Source organism: Mobula birostris, chromosome 6, assembly GCF_030028105.1.
Source record: "Mobula birostris isolate sMobBir1 chromosome 6, sMobBir1.hap1, whole genome shotgun sequence".
Lineage (NCBI taxonomy): Eukaryota > Metazoa > Chordata > Chondrichthyes > Myliobatiformes > Myliobatidae > Mobula > Mobula birostris.
This window is the reverse complement of record NC_092375.1, coordinates 66,818,823-66,838,745: the sequence shown is the minus strand read 5'-3', so window position 1 is coordinate 66,838,745 and position 19,923 is coordinate 66,818,823. Positions and strand designations below refer to the sequence as shown.

Genomic DNA, 19,923 nt, shown 5'->3' with positions numbered 1-19,923 from the left:
ACCAATGGCTCAATTAACTAGAATCCACTGTATTTAAAGAAATGATAAGGATGTGGAGGAATTGGGGTTTATGGGGAGCTGGCACTGACGTAGATTTGAGGAGAGATAGATGATCCATGATCACACTGAATGGCAGGCAAGGCTTCAGGGACCTGCTGATCTACCCCTGCTCCTATTTTCTTGTATTGTGTTTTTAAAATTTTTCATTATTTGGAAATAATGGGAGAAGCCTTCTGATGGCATGCTCGATCTCACAATATGCCCGTAGAAAGGATGGTACGAGCTACTGACCACAGGTAACTGAGATTTTGTGCATCTATGGAGAGGTGTGAAAGGGGCATCTGCTAGGTCAAGAGCATTCAAACCCATTGGTTCATTGCTGGAAGCTTTTAGAGGCTTGCCTTGTGTGGGGGAAAAATGCTCCTTTGCACTGTAGTTCTTTCAGAAGATAAGCACTAGTCTCTCTCTCCCTAGCTGTTTCTTGGGGACTGAGTGAGAAAAGATGCTCTATGTGAATGCCTGGATTGGGAAAATGCAAGGAACAGTTTTGGCAATGATTATTCGGTTTGCAAGCTGTGTTATCATTGAGCAAGAAGTTGGTTGGATCCTGTTTATGCAGAATCAGTTGTCTCCAGCGTTATGTACATACTCTCTGGAGAAAACATTTCTTATTGACACCTGGTGCATGAGGTTAATACCTAATGCTCGTTGTTATCCCCCAGAAACAAATTTTTCCAGACGTGCGAAGAGCCATATATAAATTCATAATTATTTCATCTCATTTAATATCTTTTGTCATTAAGAGCACTCAGGCACATCCAGCCATTTATGTTGTAATGCTTTTCAGAACAGGCACTTCTAATTTAACAAGGTAGTTGTAACACTTTTCAAATATGATATGTTCCTAAATTTATGATGCAGAAGTGAAGATTATTAAGAAAAGCAAAGTTTCATCAATTTGTATGACATGTCTTTGTGTTCGTCTACAATATTTTCTCTAATTGAGCTTTTGCAGCCTGAGCTCAAAATGGTGGGGAATGGGGTTTTTGGTGAAGATGGGGATACTGGTGGGTGAAGTTCAATGTAAACTTGTTATCAAAGTACATACACGTCTCTATATAAAACCCTGAGATTCAGCCCTTTGTGGGCATTCAGAGTAAATACAAAGAAGAAATAATGATAACATAGCAAAAAATATCGAGAACAGGAGATGAGTCCTTGGAAGTGTGGGAACATAGCAGAAATTTGCTATGTTCCCACATGGGTTGTGAGAACAGTTCAGTGCTGGGATGAATGAAAATGAGTGGTTATCCCCACTGGTTTAAGAGCCTGATTGTTGAGGTGTGATAACTGTTCCTGAACCTGGTGGTGTTGGTCCAAAGGCTCTTGTAGCTCCTTCCCGATGGCAACGGCGATAAGAGAGCATAGCCTGGATGGTGGGGGTCCACGATGGTAAATGCTGCTGTCTTGTGACAGCACGTCATGTACGTGTTTTCAGTGGTGGGGAGGCCTTTACCCATGATGGACGAGACTGTAGTCCACCACGAATAAAGGCTTCCAATATTTTTGTTAAGCTTTTCTGTTCAAGGGCATTGGTGTTTCTATACCAGACCATGATGCAACCAGTCAATATACTCTCCAAAGTTGAAAGTAAATTTTTATTATCAAAGTACATATATGACACCATATACAACCCTGAGATTCATTGTCTGGTGGAGATAATCAACAAATCTATAGAAAAGTAACTATGTCATAATCAATGAACAGCTGTCAATCTTTCAACCAGAGTGCAGAAGACAGCAAACTCTGCAAATGCAAAAAGAAGAAACAATAATATACATAAGTAGGCAATAAATAACAAGAGCATGTTATGAAGAGTCCTTGAAAGTGAGTCCATAGGTTGTGGGAACATTTCATTGATGGGGCAAGTGAAGTTGAGTGAAGTTATCCCTTTTTGTTCAAGAGCCTGATAGTTGAGGCATAATAACTGTTCCTAAACCTTGTGGAGCAAGTCCAAAGGCTCTTGTACCTTTTCCTTGATGACAGCAACAAGAAGACAGCCTGTCCTGGATGATAGGGGTTGCTAATGATGGATGCTGCTTTTCTGCGACCATGTTTCATGTAAATATGCTCAAAGGTAGGGAGGGCTTTACCCATGATGGACTGGGTCATATCCACTGCTTTTTGTAGGATTTTCCGTTCAAGGACATTGGTGTTTTGATACCAGGCTGTTATGCAGCCAGTCAGTCAATGTATTCTCCACTACACATCTATTGAAATATGTTAAAGTTTTAGAGGTCATGCTGAATGTCCACAAATTCCTAAGGAAGTAGAGGTGCTGCTGTACTTCATAATTGCACTTGCATGCTGGGCCCAGAAATAACACCTTGGAATTTAAAGTTGTTAACCCTCTCCACCTCTGATTCTGCAATGAGGGCTGGTTCATGGACCTCTGGTTTCCTTCTCATGAAGTCTATAATCAGTTCGTTGGTCTTGCTGACATGGTCTGAAAGGTTGTTGTTATGGCAATGATGATTCATTACAACCTTTGATTTGGCCAATGTTAATGTTGTCATCAGCAAATTTAAATATGCCATTCGAACTGTGCTCAGCCTCACAGTCATACGTATGAACAGTGGGGTTAGCACACAGCTCTTTGGTTCACCTGTACTGATGGTGATTGCAGATGCAAGTCAGACAATCAAGGATCCAGTTACACAAGGAGGCCTAGGTGTTGGAGCTTATTGATTAGTTTTGAGGGAGGATGGTTTTGAATGCTGAGCTGTAGTCAATGAAGAACATCCTGATATATGTATCTTCACTGTCTAGAGGTTCCGGGGTTGAGTGAAGAGCCAATGAAATGCTGTCTGCTGTGGTCCTGTTGTGCTGGTAGGCAAATTGGAGCAGATCTAAGTCACCCTTCAGACAAGAGTTGATATGTTTCATCGCCAACGTCTCAAATCACTCGATTACAGTGAACTGGACGATAATCATTGAGGCAGTTCTTCTTGGGCACCGGTATAATTGAAGGCTGCTTGAAGTAGTTGGATATCACACACTGCCGAAGCAAGAGGTTAAAGATCTCAGTGACACACCGATCCAGTTGATCAGCCCAGGTACCCAGTCTGGACCAGATTATTTCCATGGGTTCACCCTACTGGAGGATGCTCTCATGTCAGCCTCAGAGACTGAAATCACTGAGTCCTTGGGGGCTGTGGGAGTCACCATGTTTTGACAATCAAAGCAAGCATTAACGGCATTGAACTCATCTGGAAGCAAAAATTTGATGTCACCTGTGTCACTTGGTTTCACTTTGTAGAGGGTGATAGAATTCAAGATCTACCACAGCTGTCGAGCATCTTTCAGTGATTCAAGTTTGGTGTGGAATTGCCACTTTACACGTGAGATGGTAATGTAAAGTAAATGGGTGTTGGGGATCATTTTGATGGAGGGGATGCAAGTTGGAATCGAGCACTGGCTTGAGATGGGGATATGTATTAATGGATTCGGCCTTCTGGGGAAATTTGGAACTCATCCAAGACTGAATGAGTGAGTGATCACTTCAGAATACCATCTGAAGTATCTTAGCTGGCTGCCCATTTGGAGACGATTGCTTCTGCCCTCTCAGTGTAATGAGGGATGCAGTCTTGGTTTCATTGGTCATATCCTCAGAACAAGTAAAAGGAAGAAATGCAATTTTGCTTTTGAAATGTAAGGTGTCAGCAGTGCTGGGCTCTATCTTGCATCTTTTGGTGTGCTCAGCCAAACCAGCCTTGGCTAATAGATAAGAAAATGGATATCTAATGGATGGATGAAAGCCTGCGTGGCAAAGGAAAACATAATGACGAACTTTCTATGGAGCACTGAAGTCATGAATTAAATGCATGTGACTACCTATTACCCTTTCAGCAGAGGAGACAGAATTGTTTCATTATGTTTTTAAAATTATGACACGTGATGTGATTGAGGAATGTAACATCAGAGGGAGTTGAAGGGATGGTTTTGATAGCTATCGTGATCGTACAGACTGGTGCTCGTGGGAGGTAATCAGAAAACAGCTCGAGTTCTGCTCATCAGACTAGATAAGCAAAAGCTTATTTTCAATTTGCACAAATGGCTACCACTTCACAGCACAAACTGGAAGAAGGTGCGCACAGCCCCTCTTAGGTTAAAGTGAGGTATGTCTTTTGGTAAGATGGCAGCGTGCTTGGATGCAACAGCGACTATGGGGCCAACCAAAAGCAATATTGCCTTTTTTAGAAGTATTTTTTATCATCGCAAGACTCTGATAGTCATTAAGAACTTAAAGTACCAGGGGTCTATCCCTTCAGCAAGTTGCTGGTTGGCAGAGAAACTGAAGGAGTTGGACTCGTTGCAGATCACGCTGCTGCCTGCATCGGGAAGGTGTCGCAGTGGGTGCATGAAGGAGGTTTGTAGTCTTAACAGCGGGTGATCATCTTGGTCACTTGTGGTTGCAAGTCCAATTCATTGGCTTTTGGTGAACGGCAGGGGAAACTGTGTGGCCTTAGTTGTAGTGAGGACTAAGTCTGAAGCAGTGGTATCGCCTGTTTGTAGCCACCCAGGGTAGTGGGGTTGGGGTCATGGCTGGAAGTGGTGTGGCATGTTGTCCAGGCTGGAGTTGGTGCTGCCCTCTAGTGTTCACTTAGCAGAAGACAAGATGTATTGTGTTCAGCTGTGGACTTTTGCAACATTCATGGACTCAGGGACTCGGACTATATTTTTTATTGTGTGACTTGTGTGTGACTGTTGGCACTGTAGTTTGCATCTTGGCCCTGAAGTAATGCTGTTTCTTTTGGCAGTATTCATGTATGGTTGAATGACAATTGAACTTGAAGCCTGTTTGTAATGAGATGCTGTTGGTGTACCTTTTATTTGTGTGCATGCCAAATTAATGCTGGAAAACCGAGTGTGGGGGAGGGGGATATTGAATCATCAGAACATGGTTACCTTACTTACTGAGAAATTGTTGGGGGATTTGGCCCCTTTGGGAGTCAAGTTCACCATGAATGATTGAGATGGGTGGGAAGGGAGAAACACTAGTGGTAGAGCTGTAGTGATGGATGCTTTCATTGTAAGGAGTGCAGGATCATGTTAGGGTCAAGGATGACATGGAACAACTAGAAAGCATCCTGAAGAGGGTGGGTTGTGATATGAATAGGTACCAATTACATAGTATGAGTTTCAACAAGATGAATTTTCTAATTCTAATGCAAGGAGATAAAAGATAAATGTTAAAAGTGGGACTTCCAAAGTTGTCATCTTCTGGTGCCACATGCCTGTGAGAATTGGAAAATGAGAATAGATCAGAAGTGGTATAAAGGAAGAGATTTGTATTCCTGGTAGTGGATCCTGAAATTTGGGCTGGAGACAGACTATATTGCACCCAGAGGCAGGCTGAAGACTGGAATTAGCATCCTGTTGCACATGTCTACCACGTGTATTGGGAAACATTTAAACTTGCTTGGCATGGAATTCTGACAGGATGACCAAGGAGGGAGAAATTGCTTCAATTCAGAAATGAAAGGAAAAAGAGTAGAATGAAAAAGCTGAAATTAGGAAGGTAAAAGGCAAGAGTCAGATAGGGTTAAAATGTGAAATAAATGGAGAAAATATTACAAATGGTAAAAAAAATGTGTAAAAATGCTAAGCAACAGACACAAAATTCTAATGGAACTCAGCAAGTCAAACAACATCTGTGGAGGGAAACAAATGTGACCCTTCACTGGGACGGGAAAGGAAGGGGGCAGAAGCCAGAATAAGTAGGTGAGGGGAGGGAAAAGAGTACAAGCTGGGCAAGTGAAGGGTGAATTAATTGCACAAGTTTAATTGAATCAAATTAATCTTTTTTCGAAGAGGTGACCGAGAGGGTGGGTGAAGGCAGAATGGTGTCCATTCATTTTATGTGCATTTTAGCAAGGTCTCTGATAAGGTCTTGTGATTCAGTGCAAGCTAGTCCTAATAGTGTGCTGCTGGAGTTGACCAGAGGTCCCCTGTTTGAACTTAAACTAGGGAAGGATTTATAGAGTAAAATTCAAGTTTAATCGTCGTTCAACCATGAACATGTACAGTGTACAGCTAAATAAAGCAGTGTTCCTCCAGGCTCAAGGTGTAAAACCATACTTAAGATTCAAACACAGCACAGATAGAGTACTTACAATAGCACATATGATCACAAAATTATATTAGCACAGGTCCCTGAGTGGCCTGGTCTAAAGATTGATGGTACATGGGATGTTGGCCTGAGGCCACATTTCTGCAGGAACAAGAATGCGGCAATTCCTCATATCACGCTGTGTCAGTCATAGATGAAGTCAAATCAGCTTGTCTCGCGCTGTGACGAAGTCTTCCAGGGAGCAAACACTGGAGAGCAGCACCCACGGGAGAGCTAGCCCACAATCCAGCATAGATTCCAGCATGGTGCCTCTGTTCTCTCCCACACCACCTCTGGTGCCTTCTCCCAGGGGAATGTTGTAGAGCAGAGAGACCTGTGGATGCAGTACGTAGTTCCCTGAATAGGGCAACACAGTTAGGCAAGGTGGTGAATGATGCATATTGGATGAGATATTGAGTACAACAGTTGGGATGTTAATGCTACATCTGGATAGGGTGTTCGTGATATTACGTCTCGGATATTATGTGCAGTTTTGTTTGCCATACTATAGGGAAGGATGTACAGTTGTCCCTCGGTATCCGTGGGGGATTGGTTCCAGGACCCCCTGCGGGTACCAAAATCCGTGGATGCTCATGTCCCTTATATAAAATGGTGTAGTATTTGCATATAACCTACACACATCCTCCTGTATACTTTAAATCATCTCTAGATTACTTATAATACCTAATACAATGTAAATGCTATGTAAAATAGTTGTTATACTGTGTTGTTTAGGGAATAATGACAAGAAAAAAAAAGTTTGTACATGTTCAGTACAGACACACCATCGTAGCTCTTCTGGGAGCACTGATGCAGCCTTGGCATCAGCCAATGCCGATTCTCCCGTGATCTTTAAGTTCTTGAGGCTGTAGTGCTTTACATAGCTAGCCAGCCACCCCTTAATAGCCTTAAACTCCTTCCTCTCGCTCACAACACAAGTAACGAACGAACGAGACGCGAGGTGAACAATGCTCAAATGACGAGTGCTGGAGAGAGACTGAGGATCTGTCAAGTGGCGGGAGGCTACAGCAGGTTATGCCTACACATCCCTTCATTCACGTGGATTCAGTGTAGGGCTTGGCGCGTGGCAAATTCAAGTTTTGCTTTTTGAAACTTCCTGGAATTTTTTTTTCAAATATTTTCAATCCACGGTTGGTTGAATCCGTGCATGCGGAACCCATGAGTACGGAGGACGGACTGTATTTAAGCTAGAGTGATTGCAGAAAAGATTTACAAGGATATTGCTATGAGTAGAGGGCTTGAATTATAAAGAGAGTCTGTGACGCTGGGACTATTTTGCTTGAAATGAAGGAAGCTGCAAGGTGACCTTGGAAAGGTTATTAAATCATGAAAGGTGTAGATAAGGTGGGTTTTCATAGTCAGTTTCTTAGCGTAGGGTAGGCTAAACTGAGAGGGCATAAGTTTAAGGTGAGAAAGGAAAACAATTAAAGGGGACCTGAGGGGCAACTTTTTCATACACAGGGTGGTGGGTAGAGGAAGTGGAAGAGAGAAATAAAATTAAAATATTTAAAAGTACTTTTGGAGATGCTCATGGATAGGTTAGATTAAAAGAGATGTGAGGCAAATACAGACAATGGGGCTGGTTCGGGAAGGCACCTTGGTCAGCAGAGATGGTTTGGGTTAAAGGGCCTGTTTCTATGCTGTATGGTTCTTTGTCACAGAGAATGTGCCAATTGCACACAGGCAGCACACAGACTTGTTAGGAATGAACCTGCCTCTGCTAGTGTGTAACCTGTAATGGTCCACAGCAGGATCAGCCTGGTTATCTACTTGTTGTTGAGCTGGATGGTGGGACTTTGTTTCTGCCTATCAAGTCTTGCTGTGCATTATTGGTTGATCTATGTGATGAGTTAGTCTTGAGGAAATATTCTCTTTTACTGGGCAAGTGTATTTTCAAGATGGTTTATCTCAGAAGCAAGATCACACCAAATAATTGACATATTTATTGATGTGTTGAAATAAAACAAGTACTGATTTCAAATGGGAGAACTGGTTTTAAGTTTGTAACCCATCAGCTTTATATGTATAACTTTCTATTATATCAAATCACTGCATTTCATGTATAATGTGCAGAAAGTATGTGTTCAATTAATGCTGATTTCTTTAAACTGTAGACGACCTAGCAGTTTCAACCCTTTTGTTAACATTATTGGTAGAGAGAAGGTAGTTTTAAAGTAGGAATAACCCAGAAGCCCCTTTGTAAAGTGGTGGTTTCCCGCTTTGTATATCTAGTTCCTGCCCTTGTAATTGTTGTGTCTTGTACCATGTTCATGTGCATATATTTTTATTTTCCGGAGAAGGTTCTAGAACATAGAACATAGAATAGTACAGCACAGTACAGGCCCTTCGGCCCACAATGTTGTGCCGACCCTCAAACCCTGCCTCCCATATAAGACCCCACCTTAAAGTCCTCCATATACCTGTCTAGTAGTCTCTTAAACTTCACTAGTGTATTTGCCTCCACCACTGACTCAGGCAGTGCATTCCATGCACCAACCACTCTCTGAGTAAAAAAAAAACCTTCCTCTAATATCCCCTTGAACTTCCCACCCCTTACCTTAAAGCCATGTCCTCTTGTATTGAGCAGTAGTGCCCTGGGGAAGAGATGTTGGCTATCCACTCAATCTATTCCTCTTATTATCTTGTACACCTCTATCATGTCTCCTCTCATTCTCCTTCTCTCCAAAGAGTAAAGCCCTAGCTCCCTTAATCTCTGATCATAATGCATACTCTCTAAACCAGGCAGCATCCTGGTAAATCTCCTCTGTACCCTTTCCAATGCTTCTACATTCTTCCTATAGGGATGATGCATTTAATCCTGGTCTGTGTAATGCTTGTCTCTGGTTTCTCTGTCTGGTGCTATTCTTGTGTTCTTTGATGGTATTGGATGTAGTAAGGGAATATATTTACTTCATAAATAAGGATGAAATACTTGAAGTACACTGGCCAGTCAATAAAAGAGGCATATAATAGGAGAAGGTGGCACACTTACCATATCTTGCCTTTATTTAGTTAGAGATACAGCGTGGAATAGACCCTTCTGGCCTAACAAACCGCACTGCTCTGCAACGCATCTATTTAACCCTAGCCTAACACAGGACAATTTACAATGCCCAGTTAATCTACTAACCAGTACTTCCTTGGACTGTCAGAGGAAAGCTGAGCACCCGGAAGAAACCTACGCAGTTCACGGGGCAAACGTACAAACTTCTCACGGACGGTGCCAGAATTGAAATCGAACTCCGGAATGCCCTGAGCTGTAATAGCATTGCACTAACTGCAATGCTGTGGTGACACCCTCAAAGACAAACAGTGACCTGTAAAACTACAACTGGCCCTTTCTGAAGTTTTAGAATTGAAGCATGTGTTGTTTCATTACTCCCTGCTTTTGCTTTGCTGGCAAGTCAGAGGCTGTGCATGTAGCTTGCCCTTGAATAAATTTTTTTCACTGTTCCATGATAAATTGTTTACAGTGTTGTTTAACTGCAACACCTTGAGATTGATCAGTGTCCAGATTCCACACCAAGTCAGTGGTGCACAGCAAGGCCACCTTTTTACCCAAGAACCAAGGGCTGTAAGTTCCAAAAGTGCATGAGGTTTAAGGTGTCATGCATTACATAACAAGACCTCCATCATTATCAAGTGAAAGGCCATCCCTGCATAAACACTACAAACACAGAGAACCAGCAATGAAGCAAATAGTGGATCTTGTCCCTGGGGCTGGAGGAGTGGGGGAAGAGTGTTTCCAGGGGAGGGAGAGGGAGGATAACAAGAGTGATGTTTGTTAGGAGTGGAAAACTGGTGCTTTAGTCAAGGAAGAAGGTCTGATTTTTGGGAACTTGCTTGTTGGCAAACACCAAGAGCATGGGTAGGAGCTGGGTTGAGGCAAAGACAAGAGTTGGGCTGGCTGTGAGGTGGGGTATTTGGAACGGGAGCTGTTGTGCTGTGCTGTACTCCCTCTGTATTAGTAACCCAGGCATTTCTGGATATCACTATGCATGTCTAGCATCTCACTGTTGGTGCATCATACACATAAAAGGACATTTTTAGAATATGGCAGACTCAGTGGATCTTGAAGTGTGCCCCAGTTTCCCTTGATAATTTTCCTTTATTGCATAAATGTTCTTTCACTTGACAGAATTTAATGGAAATGATTTTTTTTACATTAAATGTTAAAATGGAAGATTCAAAACCATTTAACTTAGGAATGCTTTTTAATTCCAAATTTGCAGATGAAAGAGAAGATGTTCAAAAGAAAACATTCACAAAATGGATAAATGCGCAGTTTGTCAAGGTAAGAGAATACCATAGTGATCTGTGGATTTGAAATGATGTGTGGTGTGCTGAAGTTTTGTTATTTAATCTGCTTGAAAGTATTGAACTCTTTGGAGTTGAACATGTATTGTTTGAGAATGTTTTTTTCCATTACATCAGGGAATCTGATTCATCTCGTGCAACATTCAAGCTTAGCACAGCAGGATGTGTTTTGTGGATAAAAACTTTTTGTGATATTTTATTCATTAACTTGTATGCAAGGATTTAGTTGCATTGTTTTTAATCCTATGACCTAGTAATTTACAATAGATTAGCAGTTAATTTTAAAAAATGTTTAAAATTACTGTCTCTGGAAAATATATCTGACCCTTGATGTAAGTATAAATTGTTTCTGCCATTGCTAGAAGTACCTTTCTTTCAGGTTTTGAAACATTTGATTTTTTCACATAATTTTTTTATCCTTGCTGAAGCTCATGATATTTATGGTAGGAAATGGAAAATGTTAGTTCACTTCATTTTCTGAACTTTTGACATGAAATACTTGCAAGCACTGCAAGCAAAATGAGGTATAGAGTAAAGCACTTCAAATTTGGGATTCGTAGCACTGTTTGTTGCACGGAAGAGGTTGTACCCCAATGGTTACAAGCATGGTACAACATATAAATGACGTGGCTGCTAAATGATCAACAGTTTTGAGAGTGTCGATATGAGCTTAGATCTTTGAAACCTATTTGAGGTTGGACTAATACATTTTTACGAAAGCAAATGATTTCTTCTGTGAAGCAAGGCTGAATTTAATGTTAAATATCATGAAAATATGGTGCTGTTTTAAGCACTAGATTGCTTTAAGGGACATTTAAGTAACCTCGATACAGAGGTCAGTGATGAAGCAGTGGTCCTTGCAGTTGCTGCTGATATTGAAGGAAACTTTCCACGAAGATCTAGAGATATGTGTTCAGGATTTCATTTTAAATTGCAAAGTGTTAACAGCTAATTAGAATGAAGGATTTTTCATAGACGTCAAATCAGGAAGCATTAATTATCTTTCCTTTGATGGAATATTTTCATTATTTTACTTAGTATGAATTAAAACTGTCAGTGTACCATGAGATTAAGCTATAAAAATGTAAAATTTAGTTATGCATTTAAACATATAAGTAAGTTTATTCTGAGGACGTGGACACTCACCAAGACTATGCAAAAGTCTCTAGATGGTTGCTATATACGAATGCTCTGGATGGCTCTTGATGTGAGTTGGCAACAGCACATGACGAACGTCGAGTTCTATAACAACCTACCGATGCTCACCACTAAAATCGAGGTGAGAAGACTGCAACTAGCGGGGCACTGTCTATGCCGCCCCGAGCTACCTGCCAGCCTAGTCATCATATGGGAGCCCAAGCAAGGGAGGATGAACCCTGGGCCCCCTCCCAAGACTATGGTCAACACGCTCTTAAAAGACAGCGGCGCGGCTAATGTAGATGAACTGAACACACTGATGAGGGAGAGGGAGAAGTGGAGAGTCAGTCATCGTGCCCGACGTGGGCCTCCTAGGCCTGAGTCGACGTAGTAGTAGTAGTTATTCTGAGGAAGTACTATTCCTGGTACACAGTTATTTTTTGTTGTGGCAGAGATGTTGATGAATGGGAACTGTGGATTTTATGTGTAGTTTTAAAATGGAACAGTAACTCCTACCTTGGTGGATTTTTAACTCTGATTCATTCACATCTAGTTTTTAGTTCTTGAAACAGAAATTCAGTGATTACTTTGGACAAGTGTGCAGAGGTGCAAACATTGGAGGAGGAGAAAATAATCATCAATGGCAATTTCTGCAGTTCTGTATTTAACTGCAAGTTTGTGCACATAAAACGTTTTGTTCTATTTCCTCCATTTAGTGATGAACATTGAACCTTCATTTATCATTGTTGCAGCATTTACACATTCGTTTGTCAGATGCGGTGTACTTGTCCAGCTCAGACATTTGGACTGATGCCTATCTTCACCAAAATCATTGATTTATAAATCAGTAGTTGTATTACATTGTCCAAACTTGACCACCCCATCCCCCGCTCAGTATTTGAGGAAAGAAGAGAATTAATGTTTCTGATTGAAGCCCTCTGATGATTGAAATTGAATGAAAGCTGTGAAATGATGATTGTAGGCAACACAAATGTAGAAGCACCCAGCCAGATTGTTCTGTGCCAATAGAGAGAGAACAAAACTGAGCTAATATCACAGAAGGGTGACTTGGAGCAGAAATTTCCATTTCTGATACAGTAGAGAAAACAATTTAGATGAATTGGTTGCCTGGTGGAACTGAGGTGCTGTTTCCCAAGCTTAGTTGAGCCTTATGGCAAAATAGAGGTTCAAAGCTGATTTTGATGGGAGATTGAGTTGTTGTCTAAAAAGGATGGGCCTTTGGGATGCATTCAGTTCAGTTCCCTTCATTTCTGTGTCCACATCTTGTGTGGAAGGAAGCAAAAGAAGGTATAGATTATTGGCCCAGAAGATACTTGGAAAAGTGATTGTGGCTTTTCTAGGTTTATGCCGAACATAAATGAAGACAAAGATGATACAGAGGTTAAAAAACATGGGCCAAATGTCAGTAAATCTACCGACACTAAACAATAGTTGGAGAATTTTTTCAGTCAAAAATGAACAAAATGTGGTAAGATGCTTTCCCCGCAGGCCTAAACAGCATTTGTTCAAAGCTTGTTTACATTTCTTTAAAAAATGATTACAGGTTTCCCCCGCCATCCGAAGGTAGAGCGTTCCTATGAAACGGTTCGTAAGCCGCAATGTCGTAAAGCGAAGAAGCAATTACCATTTATTTATATGGGAAAATCTTGTGAGCATTCGCAGACCCAATAATAACCTACCAAATCATGCCAAATAACACATAAAACCTAAAATAACAGTAACATATAGTAAAAGCAGGAATGATATGATAAACACACAGCCTATATAAAGTAGAAATACTTTTCCACAATCGTTACTGAACTGTTCTCCGTAGCCAAAATCTCACGCAAGCGCCGTCGGCAGAAAATCTCACACAAGCGCTGTCAGCAAAAACACTCTGTCCAGTAACCTTTAAGCGGTGAGGCTGCCAAATCATACCAAATAACACGTAAAAATACACAGCCTATATAAAGTAGAAATAATATATGTACAGTGTAGTATCACTTACTGGAATCGGGAAGACAGCGCCATGCATACGGATGATGGTGTGTTAGACTGAGTCGTCGCAGGTTGGGTGGTACAGTGGCCCCCACCCTCAAGGCTGCCGACCGATACATTGCCGTGAAGCATGCAGGGGTCCAGCGGTAGCCAGAAGGCACACAGCACATCTTTAAGAAAAAAGCCGAAATAAACAAGCTAATTAATTAGGTGCCGCCCGACACGTAATTTTCGGCCCAGATCAGTGCCCATTTCCGATTGCGTCGTCTCTGATCTGGGCCGACAATTACGTATCGGCAGCACCTAATTAATTAGCATGTTTATTTCGGCTTTTTTCTTAAAGATGTGCTGTGTGCCTCCCGGCTACCTTTGCATTCTCTGCGAATCGGTATCTTTCTGTGGCCTGGGGGTTGGGGTGGTGGGACACTGGGGTGTCATCTCGTCGTTTGTTTCCATTAGAGCAGGCAGCTCATCTTCTTCTATCTCTGCCCGCCTCGATGTCGAAGATCGAGGTTCGTCGTCTGCTGTGGCTGATGTGGAAGGCTTGCTTGACTGCTGAGCCTCGCGCATTTTTCTATCACACAGTTCTTTGTAAGGACTCAAACCATCCTGCAAATATCCCCTAAACTGACGTACCCTTTCAAAATTAAAGTTGTATTTTATCATTACTCATTCGGTTTCCGATTGTTATCCTTTTTTCTTCCAATTGCATCAGCGCTTCATCTGTCAGTTCTTGGTCATGGGATGCCAAAACCTCTTCAACATCATGTTCGTCAGCTTCCACAAGCCAAACTCACGTTGTCCTTACTTCGTTCACCACGATCAAAATGCTTAATTATGTCTAGGTTTACACTAAGTGTAACACTCTTATGAGCTCTTTTAGGCTTTTCCAATACCATAGAACTCATCTTGCAAACGGCTGCTCACAGGCACGTGTTTAAGCAATGCCGGCGAGAATGCTGTTCCGAATCCAGGGGAGAGCGGCTGCTCGGGGTGCGCGCTGCTTTTTTTTTCATAACAGTGAGAACACCTGAAAGCGAAAACAGGGTACTAATGTAGGTCTTTCATAACAGTGAGGTTTCGTAAAGTGAACGTTCGAAAAGCGGGGGACACCTGTAATGTATTGGCTTAGTACAAATTGCCTGAAAAAGATTGGATACAAATTTGGGGATTTAAATAGGAATAATCTTGGTAGTTATCAGAGAGGTAAAATATCAGAAGTTATCAGAGAGATTTGTAAATCGCAAGTAAGAGTATAGCCTAAAGAAAACACAGGTAGCTTAGAGATCCAAGTCACAGAAACTATGAGGTGCCTTCCTTTTTTTGGCAATCTGCCATGATTCCAATCTTCACCATTGGTATAGATGTAAAAATACTCCATTTGACACAACTTCAGCTGGTCGTTGCCGGCATACCTGTCCTACGTAGCAAAGTTCTTCCAGGAGAACGCCTTTGACCACAGGGCCATCAGGCAGTGGTCAGCACGTAGTATCCTGCAGGCACTGCAGGAGAAGGACGTGATGGACACAGTGGGGTGGTTCCCTGAGCAGACTGTCCAGTTCATCTGGCAAAATGCCTCATCGCCAGATCTCACCAAGAGGCACCAAGACCTCGCCTGGCTGGCGGTGAGAGGGGCCCTCCCAGTCAGAGCCCTCCTGTACGCCCGGAACGTCGTCTCCGCACCCCACTGCCCACGGGAGAACTGCATTGAGGAGGAGTCTGTGACCCACCTCTTTGCACACTGCCAGTTTGCAAAGAGGGTGTGGAGGAGAATGGACGGGCTAGTGTCACGTTTTATCCCCAGCAGCTGCGTAACAGACGACTCTCTGATCTACGGGCTGTTCCTGGGGACGCACACGGAGACCAACATCCGGTGCTGCTGGCAGATCATCAACTCGGTGAAAGACGCTCTTTGGTCGGCCCGAAACTTGATGATCTACCAGCACATGGAGATGTCCGTGGGAAAATGCTGCCGACTGGCACATTCTTGGTTGCAGGAGTACGTGCTGAGGGACGCACTGAAACTCGGTGCAGCCACCGCAAGGGCCCGGTGGGGAAGGACCACAGTATAGGTTTCTCCACCCGTGGGAGTGGGAGGGGCCGGTGGGCGGGGAGTATACCCCTCAACAATGATATGGTAAGCTGAACTACTGGAGTGCCACGTGGGTGGCTATAAATACGGATATGTACTGACTATAATGGAAACGTATGTAAAGGATGAAAAGTTATTGAATGGTTTATTGTATATATTTATTTTTGAATAAAGTATATTTTGAAATAAAAAAAACTTCAACAGAATGCTTAAAAATGGCCTGAATTCTAGTTAAAATACAGAATTTATTCATTGGTCTTGCTGTTTGAATAGAAGATCATTTTTGCAATGCTGTTTTTCACTTAAGTTATTTTAAACATTCCTAGCCCTGCATACGAATTGTCTTGAGTTTGAGATGGGTGATTAATCTGTCTATGTATGAGCCTTATGGGACTATGCAGCCTTTCTCCAAATTATTCATATCCAGAGAAGATCCACTTGCAAAGTCAGATTTCTAATCCTGTTATTTGGCAAGATGATGAGTGGGAGCCATTTAAAAACAACAAGTCTCATTGGGAGTGAATTTTACTTGAGCCAATAAAAGAAAGCAAGATGTAAACGGAGCGGCAATTGTGTGAGTGGACATCGTTAAGGTGGTCAGGCTTTGGCTCATGAGATTTGGGTGAGAAGAAATGAAGGCTTTGGGTAAGTTTTGAGTAAGTTTTTATCTTTCTTTGTCTATTAGTACAAGGCTAGTGCGGTGAGAATGGGTCCAGGGTCAGTGGTTTGTTCTTGGTGTGAAAATTAGGAAGTTTGGGAGACCTCCAGTCTCTTTGATAACTATATCTGCACAAGGTGCATCCAGGTGCAGCTTCTTACAAACTATGTTAGAGAATTGGAGCTGTGGTTGGATGATCTTTGGCACTTGAGGGAGAATGAGGAGGTGATAGATAAAGAGCAACAGAGAGGTAGTTACCCCTAAGTTGCAAGAAGCAGTTAGCTGGGTGACAGTCAAAAGAGGGAAAGGAAATAAGCAGTTACTGTGGCCATTTCCCTCAATAACAAGTATACTGCTTTGGATACTATCGAGGGGATAACTTACCATGGGAAAGCCATAGCGACTCGGTCTCTGGTACCGAGTCTAGCTCTGTAGTTCAGAAAGGAAGTGGGGAGAAGAGGAGTGCAGTAATGATAGAGGAACCCATAACTAAAGGAACTGACAGGAGATTCTATGGATGTGAAAGAGACACCTGGATAATATGTTGCCTCCCAAGAGCCAGGGTCAGGGACATCTTGGATCAGGTCCACAGCATTTTAAAGTGCGAGGGTGAGCAGCCAGAAGTGTGGTACATATTTGTATCAATGAGATTGGTAGGAAAAGGGAAGGGGTCCTGAAGAGAGAATATGGGGAATTGGGTAGAAAGCTGAAAAGCAGAATCTGCAGAGTAGCAATCTCTTCATGTCATGTCGCATGCCAGTGAGGGCAAGAATAGGATGATTTGGCAGATAAATGCATGGCTGAGGAATTGATGTAGGGGGCAGGGTTTCAGATTTTTCAATTGCTGGGATCACTTCTGGGGAAGGTATGACCTGTACAAAAAAGAGTGTTTTAGATCTGATCATGAGAGGGGCCAATATCCTTGTGGGCATGTTTGTTAGACATGTTGGGAAGGGTTTAAACTAATTTGGCAGGGGGATGGGGACCGGAGTGATAGGGCTGACTATGGTACACAAGTAGATGCAGTTTATGGTTTAGAAAGGGATAAAAATTTGACTTCCAGTTACATGGCAAAACTGAAAAGGGTGATGAATATAGGACTGAAAGCATCATATGTTAATGCATACAGTATACAGAGTCGGTAGATTATTTTATAGTGCCGTTAGACAGTGGCAGGTGTGATGTGTGGGTGTCATGGAGTCATGGTTGAAGGAAGATCGTTGTTGGAAGCTTAACATCCAAGGATACACATTATATCCAACTGACAGGTAGGTAAGCAGAGGAGGTGCAGTGGCTCAGTTAGTTAATAAAATGAAATCAGATCATTAGAAAGAGTGACATCAGATCAGAAGATGTAGAATCCTTGTGGATGGAGGTAAGAAACTGCAAGAATAAAAAGACAATGGTGGGAGTTCTCATAGGCCTCTGAACAGTAGCCAGGGTGTGGCATACAAATTGCAACAGGAGATAGAAAAGGCTTATAGAAATGGTATGTTAAAATAGTCATGGGGATTTCAATATGGAGGTAGATTGGGATAATCAGGATGTTGCTGGATCCCAGGAGAAACAATTTGTAGAATGTCTATGAGATGACTTTTTAGAACAGCTTGTGATTGAGTGCATTAGGGAAAAGGTAATTCTGGATTGGTTGTTGTGTGATGAATGAGATTTGGTTAGGAGCTTATGGCAAAAGAACTCTTGAGAGACAGTGATCATAATATGGTAGAATTCACCCTACAGTTTGAGAGGGAGATGTATCAGTATCACATTGGAGTAAGGGGACCTACTTTGGCATGAGAGAAGAGCTGGCCAAAGTTGATTGGAAGGGGAGATGAGCAGGGATGATGGCAGAACAGCAATGGCTGGAGTTTGTGGGAGCAAACCAGAAGGTGCATGGTAGATACGTCCCAAAGAAAAAATATTCTAAAGGGAGGATGAGGCAACTGTGGTAAAAAAAAGGGAAGTCAAGGACAGCATAAAAGCAAAATAGAGGGTAAACTATGTAGCAAAAATTAGTGGATAGCTAAAGGCTTGGGAAGCTCTTAAAAACCAACAGAAGGCAACACACACAACACGCTGGAGGAACTCAGCAGGTCGGGCAGCATCCGTGGAAAAGATCGGTCGAGGTTTCGAGCCGGAACCCTTCGTCAGTCCTGAGTTCCTCCAGTGTGTTGTGAGTGTTGCTTTGACCCCAGCATCTGCAGATTATTTTGTGTTTAAGAAGGCAACATATACAGTGCCTATAAAAAGTATTTACCCCTTGGAAGTTTTCATGTTTTATTATTGAATCACAACATTGAATCACAGTGGATTTAATTTGGCTTTTTTGATACTGATCAACAGAAAAAATCTATTTCGTGTCAAAGTGAAAACAGAACTCTACAAAGTGATCTGAATTAATCACAAATATAAAACACGAAATCATTGATTGTGTAAGTATTCACCCCTTTTAAAATGACACACCAAATCATCACTGGTGCAGCCAGTTGGTTTTAGAAGTCTCTTAATTAGTTAAATGGAGATGTTTTTGGAGACCTGTGTGCAATCAAGGTGTTTCAGTTGATTGTAGTAAAAATGTGCCTGTATCTGGAAGGTCCAACTACTGGTGAGTCAGTATCCTGGCAAAAACTACGCCATGAAGACAATAGAACATTCCAAGCAACTCTGTGAAAAGGTTATTGAAAAGCACAAATCAGCAGATGGATGCAAAAAAATTTCCAAGTCACTGAATATCCATTGGAATACAGTTAAGTCAAACATCAAGAAATGGAAAGAATATGGCACAGCTGTAAATTTGCCTAGAGCAGGACATCCTCAAAATCTGGGTGACTGTGCAGGAAGGGGACTTGTGAGGGAGGACGCCAAGAGACCTATAAAAACTCTGGAGAAGTTACAAACTTCAGTAGCTGAGATGGGAGAGATTGTGCATACGACTGTTGCTTGAGTGCTTCACCAGTTGTAGCTTTATGGGAAAGTGGCAAAGGGAAAGCCACTGTTGGGGGAAAAAAAACTCACGTGAAATATCGACTAGAGTTTGCCAGAAGGCATGTGGGAGATTTTGAAGTCAGTTGGAAGAAGGTTCTATGGCCTGATGAAACCAAAATTGAGCTTTTTGGCCATTAGACTAAACGCTAAGTCAAACACCACACATAATCAAAAACACACCATCCCTACAGTGAAGCATGGTGGTGGCTGCATCGTGCTGTGGGGATGCTTCACTGCGGCAGGCCCTGGAAGGCTTGTGAAGGTAGAGGGTAAAATGAATGCAGCAAAATACTGTACAGGGAAATCCTGAAGGAAAACCTGCTGTAGTCTGCAAGAAAACTGCAACTTAAGAGAAGATTTGTCTTCCAGCACGACAATGACCCCAAGCCTAAAGCCAAAGCTATACATGAATGGCTAAAAAAACAACAAAGTTAATGTCCTGGAGTATCTAAGTTAGAGTCCCATCCTCAATCCAATTGAGAGTTTGTGGCTGGACTTGAAAAGGGCTGTTCACTCATGATCCCCATGCAATCTGACAGAGCT

The 19,923-nt window shown here is 42.2% G+C and overlaps 1 protein-coding gene across 11 annotated transcripts in view; it reads left to right on the top strand.

Annotated features, from left to right (window-relative positions):
- The window catches only part of dmd (dystrophin), a 1,961,093-nt gene that overhangs the window by 361,333 nt on the left and 1,579,837 nt on the right, over positions 1-19,923 (top strand). For all 11 annotated transcript variants that reach the window (XM_072260552.1, XM_072260560.1, XM_072260554.1 and 8 more), the window contains exon 2: positions 10,426-10,487. In XM_072260552.1, coding sequence (XP_072116653.1) covers positions 10,426-10,487 — 62 coding nt within the window. The remainder of the gene's footprint in view (positions 1-10,425; positions 10,488-19,923) is intronic.